The 12,315-nt window shown below is 31.8% G+C and overlaps 1 protein-coding gene across 1 annotated transcript in view; it reads left to right on the forward strand.

The window, feature by feature from the left end:
* The window catches only part of LOC124420259 (ras-related protein Rab-26-like), a 24,265-nt gene that overhangs the window by 5,105 nt on the left and 6,845 nt on the right, over nucleotides 1–12,315 (forward strand). The window contains exon 2 of the mRNA XM_046952522.1: nucleotides 11,592–11,617. Coding sequence (XP_046808478.1) covers nucleotides 11,592–11,617 — 26 coding nt within the window. The remainder of the gene's footprint in view (nucleotides 1–11,591; nucleotides 11,618–12,315) is intronic.

Raw genomic sequence — 12,315 nt, forward strand, 5'->3', positions numbered from 1 at the left:
TATAGACTAGACTATAGACTAGACTATAGACTTGACTATAGACTAGACTATAGACTAGACTATAGATTAGACTATAGATTAGACTATAGACTAGACTATAGACTAGACTATAAACTAGACTATAGACTAGGCTTTAGATTAGGTTATAGACTAGACTTTAGACTAGGCTATAGATTAGACATTAGACTAAGCTATAGATTAGACATTAGACTAGGCTATAGATTAGACTATACTATTGACTAGACCACAGACTAGACTATAGAGTAGACTGCAGACTAGACAATAGAATAGTCAGTAAACTAGACTATAGGCTAGACTATAGACTAGTATATAGACTAGACTATAAAGTAGACTATGGACTAGAATATATACTAGACTATAGACTAGACTACAGATCAAACTATAGACTAGGATATAGACCAAAGTATGGACTAGACTACATACCAGACTAGAATAAAGAGTAGATTATATACTAGATTATAGACTAGACTATATACTAGACAATAAACTAAACTATAGATTAGATTATAGATTAGACTAAACTATAAGGTAGGCTATAGACTAAACTATAAAATAAGGTATAGACTAGACTATAAAAAACTATAGACTAGACTATAGACAAGACTGTAGCAAAAACTTTAGACTAGACTACAGACTAGACTATTGACTAGACTATTGACTAAACTATAGACTCGACTAAGGACTAGACTATAGGCTAGACTACAGGCTAGACTATAGACTAGACTATAGGCTAGTTTTTAGACTAGACTTTATACTAGGCTTTAGACTAGACTTTAGCCTAGACTTTAGACTAGACTTTAGACTAGACTTTTGACTAGACTTTAGACTAGACGTTAGACTAGACTTTAGACTAGACTTTAGACTAGACTTTAGACTAGACTAAACTATAAAATAAGGTATAAATAAGGACTAAGGACTAGACTGTAGCCTAGACTATAGGCTAGACTATAGACTAGACTATAGGCTAGTTTTCAGACTAGACTTTATACTAGACTTTAGACTAGACTTTAGACTAGACTTTAGCCTAGACTTTAGACTAGACTTTAGACTAGACTTTAGACTAGACTTTAGATAAGACTTTAGACTAGACTTTAGACTAGACTTTAGACTAGACTTTAGACTAGACTTTAGACTAGACTTTAGACTAGACAATAGACTATACTATAGACTAGACTGTAGACTAGACTATAGTTTAGACTAGACTATAGAATACTCTATAGACTACAGACTGGGCTATCGACTAGACTACAGAGTAGACTATAGACTAGACTATTGATTAGACTGTAGACTAAACTATAAACTAGACTATAGACTAGAATATAGACTGAAATATAGACTAGACTATAAACTGGACTATAGACTAGACTACACTATGGACTAGATTATAGAAAAAAATATCGACTACAATGTAGACCAGACTATAGACTAGACAATAGGCCAGACTATAGACCAGACTATAGACTAGAATATAGATTGGACTATTTACTATACTATGGACTAGACCATAGCCTAGGCTATAAGTTAGGTAAAGGCTTATAAAATAATCTTCAGGCTAGACTACAGACTAGACGATAGACTTTTGCTGAAATTGTTTAATACACAAATTTCTTTGAAATTTTCAATTTAATTCTCTCTTCGAATAGAATTTTTCGAACACGTTCTCTATTCATAAAGTTTTTTCAAACAAATTCTCTTTTCTATAGAAAATTTATATAAATAATACTCTTTTTATCAAAATATTGCAATGAAATTTTCAGTCAAATTCTCTTATTGTTGTGAAGTTTCTAATAAATTATCTTTTGTAAAAAAAAATTTAAATTTAAATAACTTTATTTTTCGATATTAGTAAAATTTTTCAAAAATTCAATTATTTTTATTTAAAAATTTTAAATTCTAGAATTTATTAAAAATTTAAAATTTTAGCATATATTGAAAATTTAAAATTTAAGCATTTATAAAAAATTTAAAAGTTTATCATTTATTAAAAGTTTGATATTTTAGCATTTATTAAAAATTTTAAATTTTAGAATTTATTCAAAATATTGGTTTTTAGAAATTCAAAATTTCATATTACATTCATATACCCTTTCACAACCTACAAATATTCCAACCATTCAATGTTTAATTTATTTATGTAAAATTTCAATTATTTCTTTAAATACCGAAATTAAAACAATATTTATTAAATTGGTCATAACACACTTCCGTGCCAATATTTTTACTCTCAATAAAGCATTTCAAAAAAAAAAAAAAAAAAAAACAATTAAGTTATACAAATTTTCAATAAAAAGAAAAAACTTTTCACTCCTGCTTTTTTATGTTTGTTTTTCGTTAACATCACATCACCTTGTTCAACATAGAGAAATTTCAATTTATTTACCGTTAAAATGAAATAAATTAAATTGTAACGAAAAATAATGAAGTTCAATATCAATGTCAATGCAACAACAACGACGAAACAAAAAGCTGTTAAATACTTGTACTATATTACACAAAAAAACACGTTGCAATTTTCCAATAATAACAGGAGAAGGGGTTGCAGAAGAAAAATTATTTGTTTTAAATCACTTTTTACCGTAATATTTTACTCTCGTTTTATTCGTCGTACTCGCGCTTGTTCGTTTAATAATTATTTTGATTGTGTCTCACAACCTGTGCTGATGGTTCGACAACTGTTACTAACATGAGCGGACAGCAGCATCATCATCATTTACCTTGACATCATAATTATCTTTAACATGAGATTCTACAAAGTTCTGTTTGTTTATGCAGGATTGCTTGTGCTTATGTGTGTGTGTGTTAGTGTATGACATGTTTTTTGTTCTTATTGTAAGGCCAAACATCCTTAAGGGAAAAGGAAACAAGAGCAAAAAAAAAAAAACGTTAATTCTTTAGCAACAAGTTGTATACATACATTTGTTGAATGATGTTGCTTAACATCTTTGCTGCTTTAGGTATTGTGGTTGTGTTGTCTGAACGATTGTCTGAGTGTGTATGCTAACAAAACAAAATGGCGGGCAACATGTTTAGTATATAATCAAGGGGTTGTTGGGCTTTTGGTATTTTAAATTATTTTTTTTGTACATGTGTTTGCGTGTGTGTGTGTGTATTGCAACGTACATGTATTGTTTGGACTGTGTATGAGTGTTTTGTGTAAAATTGTTTGTACATGTTTTGTACCTAGTCTACTACAACAGTTCAACAAGTTGTTATGTTAAACAAAACTTAATTTCTGCAGCATAATAAATTAAGATTTTGTAAGTTAGTAAGATTTTTGATGAATTTTCAAAGAATGTAATCTTTAGAGAAAATAAATGGCAGCATTTTCCTGTGTGTTTAGTGTTTTTTTAATTCAAAATAAAGAAAAAAAAGTTATGTGTACGTATGATTAATTTACAATTAGAATTAACAAGTATACTCATGTTGTACATATTCGTTATAGTGAGAAAAATTTATAAAATAATGAAAATAAAATGGAAAATTTTGGTCTTTTAAAATTTTCCAATTCATAAAAATATGGAATTTTCAAAATTTTCAAATTTACGAAAATATTGAGTGGAATGTTATTATACCCTTCACCTTCGTGAGAAGGGTATATATATATGTTTGTCATAATATAAATTTCCGACCCTATAATGTATATATATTCCCGATCCTTATAGATAGCGGAGTCGATTAAGCCATGTCCGTCTGTCGGTCTCTCTGTCTGTTTGTTAAAATCAGTTTTTAGAGGACCCCCGATGACAACGAGATCCGAATTCTTCATTAATTCTGTTAGACATGCTTTCGGGAAGAATGCTATTTAAAATCACCAAAATCGGTTCATGAATAAAGAAGATATGAGCAAAAATCTGAGACAATTCAGACAGAAATTGGAAAAAAAACAAAATACATAATCATACGTTAAATGTAATTATTGTACACTTGTTTATAAAATAAAGCAGAGCAAGGGCAGCAGAGCAAGAGTAGCAGAGCGAGAGTAGTAGAGCGAGAGCAACACTAATGTGCTGGTTAAAATTAAGTATTTAGAGCCCGGCTTGAGTTAGAAGTAATAAAAAGGAACTTTTTGGTTTTACAATTTTCTATAATAATGAACTTAGAAAGTTAAGTATGTAGAGCCCGAATTAAACGAGAAGACACAAAAGGGATTTTTGTTGGTACTTTTTCGTTCTAAAAAGGTCCTTTTTGAATTTTCTATAATATTGAACCTAGAAACATGAAATGTAGAGTCATCACTTCCTAGATAATTGGAACTAATTTCGACAAATCCCTGAAAGTTGCATAGAAAGTGCTCCAGAGTTTCATTCATTGTCATCTCCACATGATTTACATTCCTCTAACTCTGCACGTCCAATTTTGTATAGATGTGTTGTGTGTCCAAACAGAATATGTCATATACTAACCTCAGACTTGCTCATTTTGAGGATATTTCTCGTCTTGATCTTATTAGGATCTTTCTAATTCTGCCCACCGAATCATTATATCCTTCATTATTCCAAAAAGCCAAGGGATTCTCTCACTCGTAGTTTTAATTCAGCTTTAGTTGCGTATAATGGTTTTGCGTTCATAACTACCTCGTGATTCATTCCCTTCATACATACTTGGGACTCATTTGATGTAAACCTTAACTCTGGAAGAATATTCAGTTAAAGCTACTTAATAATACGACACAGTCTTAGATTTAATTCTACAGTGCACTCGCGGTAACGTGAACTAATTAAAACCAAGGCAGTTCATGTTAGCGAAATTGTTCACGTTAGCGATTGTCAAATTTACATGCTTGAGCGTGATATTCTTTTATTATTACTTATATCATTAAAATATAAAACTAAAATTTTATTAAAATCTATTTTAATAAAATTTTTAATACTGCTAAACTAGTCACACCTGTTCCTTTTTGAAAACTATCTAAAAATGTCTGCCTTTTCTTTTAATTGCAAACATTTAGATTTTTTTACACTCATGCCGACTGACTCACTTCTCATAAGCAACTAACTTCAAATTTCTTTGCCATACAAACAAAATAATTTAGGGGATATACACTCATTTATATAAGGGGATTCCCAAAATTTTAAAATTCGAATTTAATGAATGTATTTCTATGTTGTCTACATGCTTAGAAAACATAAACTGTGATAAAAAAATTGTTCACGTTATAGAGCTTTCTGTGTTTGTTCACGTTACAGAGTAGTCAATGTAAAAAACATCTTGTTCACGTTAGGCGGTGTTCACGTTACCGCGAGTGCACTGTATCACCTAAAATCACCCTAATTGTCTTTGGGCTGTCGGTAAATATATTAAGCCCTGTGAGTGCCCTATTTATTCTAATCCAATTTTTAATTATTCCCTTATTGCTCGAACTTCTGGTAGCTTGCATTGTGGTTAGGTAAACTGTGGTATATTTCAGTTTCTAGGTCTTCAATAAAGAACCATTTGTTCTTCCCAATTTAGAGCCTGCTGGTGTTTCCTCTAATGTTCCGCTTGACCAAGCTATTCTATCTGGGATCAGCGTTTCACAGTTTATGGCATATTCTGTGTCTTTTATACGATCAGGTAAGTCCGATGAATGACTATAACCTTCCAATGTGTCCAGACTATAACATTCCAATGTGACCAGTTCGCCTAAAGTTATGAGCCGCTCAGTTATAAGAGCCGCCTTATATATTAAATATATTTCTGTAGGTGGATTAACTAGCAATGTTTCCAGAGCCTTAGTTGAATTAATACACAGTGTACCACTAATACCACAGCAGCATGTACGCTGAACTCCCTGTAGTAGTTTCATATTACTCTTTTTCCACCAGATTATTTATTTAACACTTTTATTAAGCCAATTTGAAATAGTAGGACTAAGACTTTCCTGCCTATAGTCTTCCCAGCATCGATGTGCCTTGTTTATTCTATACTCTATGTGCTGTCTCCATTTATAAGCCGTAATCAATATATTTTGTCTGCATAGCAGTCTGGTTTAAGTCCTTTCTCGGTTAAGGGCCTTTTAGAGGCTATTAATGGTAATAGCTTAGAGTAAAGGTAACGAAATTTCACCTTGTGTTTACCACGAAAAACTGTTTCCTTATAGTTATAAGGAACATCTTTCAGCTTATCTATCTGTTGCTTAGCATGTAGTTGATCCAGTTACGCATCATTCGGACAACGTTAAAAAGTGATTTATGGATTGGATAAGAGTTACAGTGTGAACGCTTTTGAAAGCTCATTCGATGTCAACGCATACCGTCTGTGTAAGAATTCACCTATATAGTGGTCATCTTCGTTTAAAGCGGTTTCCATCGATCCTTTCTTTACATAAACATGCTGCTCATATTTAAGGTCTTTGTCTGCTTTATGCTATCTATTATCTGTTCCAAGGTTTTAAGAAGGAAGGACATAAGACTTAACACTCGATAAGTCGCATAGCTAGGTTCTCATAATTTGGGTAAAAATATTACCCTTGCATCTTGCCATTTAATTGTGGTATATGTCAATTTCAAACATTCAGTAAATTTTTGACAGATGTAGGTGATCCAGTCTCTCCTCTCTCTGAAAAAGTACAGGGAAAATGCCATCCGGCTCTACAGCTTAATAGGAAGCTCTTGATCGCTTTTGATCTATTTTCGTGTTAGCCTCTCTTTCCTTCAATATCGGTTTTTCGATATATCGACTGGAAAATGAGAGAAATGTAGAATTTTTTTTTTAAATTTTATAAAAATTTCCACAATTTTTCTCTTTTTTCTTGAAAATTTAAGAAAAAAATATAAAATTTAAAGAAGTTACTCTTTTAAATCCCAATCAATTATTTAAACGAATATTGGCTAAACAATTTTTGTTTTTTGCTTTGTTTTTGACATATTTTTTTTTTTTTTTTTTTGCTAAAAATTGTATGTGCATGTTGTGTAAACACGTAAAACTTATTGTTGTACAACAAAGTTATATTAGTTAATCTAGAATGTAGAAGTTTAGCATTAGTATATGTTTTAGAATAAAGTAAATACATTTCATTTAATTAAGTCTTCTAATACTTCCTTCCTTTTTGTGTGTGTGTGTGTGTGTATGTTTGCAAATATTTCAAGACAAACATCCTGTTTTAGAGTTTGTGGAATATATTTGTATGTATGTGTATCTAGCAAATGTAGTTTATTAACATATAAACATATTTTCCATTTAACTAGATTACAAATGTATAAATTACATACATACTGCATACATTGATATTAATATAATTGAAGACATAATAGTTGTAGTGAATATGGAGTAACCCAGCAGTTGGTCAAAGAGTAAAAACATTCGAAAAATACAGTGATTTACAATAACTGATCTAATTATCTGGTTGCCTCTAATTCGTCTTACGTCACGGATGTACTTTGTGTAAACGAGGGTTAAGATATTCGTCACTTAAGTGTCCCATTGCAAAGAGAGAGAGAGAGAGAAAGAGAGAGAGAGAAAGAGGTTGACACTTAAAAAACTTACTTAAGCTGTGTGAACGTCTCTTTTTAGGTGTAACCTAAAGTGATATATTAAATACAAAGCTAGTTCGAGGCAGTCCGACTGAACTGCTGGGAAACTGTAGTTAAGTTAATGTCGTTTAATTAAGGAATATAGTGTGTAAAAGATTTTGGCTTTTACTTAAACATCACATCCACAAGATACAATTTTATTAAATATCATAGGATTAAAGTTTTGTTTTGTGAAATAGTAAGGAAATGTTAAAATTGCACTTAAAGTAATTGCAATTTATTTTATTATACCCTACACCACTTTAGTGAGTAGGGTATTTTGCGTTTCTGCTGATGTTTGTAACGCGCAAATGAATGGCATGATGCCCTACCCCACGGTAGTCTTTTTCATCCACTGGCTAGACAACGTTCTACCATCGCCTCTTTATCCTTCAGTGAAGAACTCAGGTGGCAATTTTTGTACATGGATTTGGCCAGTCCACGTACAAGCACTTTGCTGAAGTACTCGAGCTATCTAACCTCTGATGTAAAAACATCACTTCTGTTTACAACCATGCAGCTTGAACGGCCTCTGTTAATTCTGCAACAGCACCTAGAGACGTATCTGGTCCCATCGCATCAGTTCTATTCTCATGATCATAAAGATCGATCTACGGGATGACAGGCAAACCATTGAATACTAACCTGACAATTCGCCAGCATATGCCAGTGTCCCATAACGCGATTGGCGTCCCAAAATCGATCGTGTTCAGGTATCCAGCATATGCCGCTTTGTACACAGACTTGTCCGAAGAGAGATTATCCAAACCCTTATGATATATTAGTCCTTAAACTAATATTCTCTCCCCGGAAGCCGCTACGTGGATACCGAAGAAACCTCAACCAACTGACCAGCCAGGACATAGTCCTGTGGGCAACTAGCCACCCGTAGTACCAGATTATGCGGTTCTCTAGTTTGACCTTTTTCAATCTATGCAATGACCAAGCCAGGCATTAGACTGTAACCAATTTTTTAGCCCCGGGCAGACTAGAGGTATTGGCCACCTCTTTATTCCCCGGGATTGCAATAACACCAAGGTGGTGGCTTCACCAAGGTAATATGCCCCCGGGGGGAGCTTTGTAAGGCACAATAATATTGGTCCTATACCCACCTTAAAGAATATCAATCGGCTCAGAATCATTTTCTGAGTCGATTTAGCTATGTCCGTCCGTCTGCAAGTCTGTCTGTCTGTCCGTCCATGTAAACCTTGTAATCAAACTTTTTGAAGATAATTCAATGATATTTGGTCCCAGGGATAAAGCCTATTGAAAATGTTCGGTCCATCGGTCCATTTTTACGCCTATGCCCCATACAACTGAACCCCCGAATAAGGCTTGTAAAACCTTGTAATCAAACTACAGGTCGCTATTTTGGAGATAATTCAATTAAAATTGACACATGATCTATGGTACCGAAGACGAAGTTAACATTGAACCATTATTTCACCTAGCTCCCATACAACTGAATCCCCGAATAGGGCCTTTAAGTTCATAATTATGTTTAATATACTTATATGTCGACAAAAAGCTACAAAACTAATTTCTATATAGACTTGATGACCCTAACGAATTGTATAATTATAGGGCCTCATATGACCTTAGTTCCTATGAAAAGCCGCCATCAAAATTTCACTTAAATGTCCAAAATGTGATTCAACAATAAACGGCTTAAGTATGTATATCGAAGGCAAGGTACAATTCAACTTAAATGCTTTATTATGACAACTAAATCACATTTTCTTTAAGTAAAAGATGTAGGGTATTATGTGGTCTGCCTCGCCTGACTATAATTTTTAGTATGGATTTAAAAAACAAATATCTTTACAGACAACTTAACAAATTAACATATTAAACACCAAAACTCCAAAGTAATATTTAAAATCATATTACTCATACCTCCAGTTGTCTAGCTTAGTTTTTCTGTTTTTTAATATTGCAAAAAATTAAAGCGGCCAGCTAAACCTTAGCGTACATTCTATTTCCATGACCTATCAAAATGTCAATAAAATCATTATGTTTATTAAACGTTTTGTTAATTACCAGACTCCTTTGTCAGTCGTAATTTTATCCTTTTTTTTATTTGTTTAACTGTTAACAACAACCCAGTTAAGCATAAAATGTTCTTTCCTTTTTAATTTATCTTCATTAAATATTTATTATAAATATAAAAACACAGATATAATTTCAATTTGTCTATATTTCTTTTTTAATCTTAACAATTTTCCATTTTCACCTGTAACATAAAACATTTCAGTTGATCCCACAAAATTATTAAAAAAAAGGGAAAAAAACAAATAGAAAACCTACTGAAATCCCTTTAAGCAAAGACCGATTTATAATTACTTTCGTTTTCCCACAGTCAAAAAAAAAATACAAACAAATTTTGCCAACAAGACAGCAAATAACACCTACAAACGTTTCTTTGAAAGAAAAACAATAAAATAAATATACAGAATATTAAATACCAGCAAACGTCCAATACAAGTACAGCTATTAAAGGTTGGTAATAATAAAAACTAGGATTACGATGGACAACTACGATTTGTTTTTACCCACGATTATTTTTTTTAAATTCACAATTGTTGAATGATATGTTTGGTTTTCAAAGACAACCAGCTGTAACCAATGTGCTTGGCTACTTTAAAAGCTTCAAGCAACCATCTCCTTTCCAGAAGAAAATCCGCCCAGTTTTCTCCATAATATTTAGAAATATATTAAAATTCTTAGTGCATAATTAGAATAATCTAGTTCTATTTGTTTGTATTTAATTCATGTGGGAGGTGTCGCTCCCCTCCTTGATAGTCCGCCAATTTATTAACCAAAATGTGAACATTGATCTTAAAGTTCTTCGTACAAAATTTAAAGATTCTTACTGCTATAATTTCCGAGATAAACGAATTTATATAAAAGGTGACACGCCTTTTATATAAATTCGATTTAATATTTCTTCAATATGGAAGGTGCCACGCCCGCAATAAACATTACGCCCATTTTGTACTTATATGGGCTTTGTGTGTGTGGCGTGATACTTCGCCTACTTAAAGTAACCAACCAAAAGGTCTTCCCGACATACAGGAAGAAACAGTGAAAATTTCAGGAAAGCCGCTTCTTAACTATTCTTTGCTACTTTAAAAGCTTCAAGCAACCCTCTCTTTTCCAGAAGAAAGTCCGCCCAGTTTTCTCCAAAATATTTAGTATAATATTAAAGTTCTTAGTGTAAAATTAAAAGAATCTAGTTCTATTTGTCTGCCAGATATATAAATTTTTGTATTTAATTCATGTGGGAGGTGTCGCTCCCCTCTTTGGTAATCCGCCAATTTATTAACCAAAATGTGAACATTGATCTTAAAGTTCTTCGTGTAAAATTTTAAGATTCTAACTGCTATAGTTTCCAAGATAAACGAATTTTTATATTTAATTTATATAAAAGGTGACACGCCCTCTAATGCTAGTCCGCCTACTTTTTGTTTTAAATAATCATATTGACACTAAAGTGACTGCGACAAAATTTGATTATTCTAACTGTTATATTATTTTAGATAAACAGATTTAATATTTTTCAATATGGAAGGTGCCACGCCCACAATAAACATTACGCCCATTTTTTCCATATATAGACTTTGTACGTGGGTGTGGTACTTCGCCTACTTAAAGTAACAAAACAAAAGGTAGCGTATAGTTTCTTTCCGACATACAGGAAGAAACAGTGAAAATTTCAGGAAAATCGCTACAGCCGCTTCTGAACTATATTTGGCCATAGAAATGTCCATTTGAAAAAAATTGCTACTTTTACAGTTTTCAGTTATGTACCCCCGCCCTCTGGGTCATCCTAATAAAATTATTGTAAAGCACAAGACGTTCCTGTGCAAACAGTTAGTGAAGGTTGTTTATTTATTTCTTCAAAACACCAATAAACACAAACAAACAATAGCAACACCAACAACATCAATTGTTTATAACAAAAAAAAAACACCGTCTCTCTAACTGTCTATCCTTGTGCGTTTTGTAGGTGGATATCTCTTTGTATGTGTGTTTGTCTAAGTGTAAATTTATTTCTAAACTTGTTGTTTGCATATTAAGCTTCACTCGAAAACAAGGATAAACAAGTAAGAATTTGTATACACACAGACCATCACTCACTCACATACACAATCAAAAACTGAAGAAAATTATTGGAGTTTAAACTTTATTATGTTGATGATTTTCATCATCAGCATCATCGCTGTTGTCTTCGTAATAAATAAAAGAAATAACAACACATTGACAACAACGTCTTCTTTATTTCTTTTGTTCTCATTGTCAACATTGTCGATTTCTGTCTGTCAATTGTGAGCAGAGTGAATGATGACCAAGATGTTGATAAAATAGAAAGAGACAAATTAAAGGAAAACTTTTTTTGCATTTAATATTTATATGATATTCTAAAATCTTTTCAAAGTTTAAATTATAAATATCGAAGACGACTACCAGAGTTTTCAAGGAGTTGTTGTTTGCTTTACGTTATTGTCATGGTTATTTATTTATATTAAAGTTTTTGTTTAACATTCCTGGAAAAATTGTTAAAGCAATAGATTTTTACTTCTTTTCAAACATTTTAATTTTCACAAAAAAATTTTTGCAAAATTTTTGTTTTTATAGAATATTACAAAAAAAATCGAAAAATTTTCCTTTTTATAGAAAATGTTTGAAATAAGAAAGATAAACTTTTTGTATGTATGTATGTATGTATGTATGTATGTATGTATGTATGTATGTATGTATGTATGTATGTATGTATGTATGTATGTATGTATGTATGTATGTA

This window comes from Lucilia cuprina, chromosome 5 (genome assembly GCF_022045245.1).
Source record: "Lucilia cuprina isolate Lc7/37 chromosome 5, ASM2204524v1, whole genome shotgun sequence".
In the NCBI taxonomy this organism is placed as follows: Eukaryota; Metazoa; Arthropoda; class Insecta; order Diptera; family Calliphoridae; genus Lucilia; species Lucilia cuprina.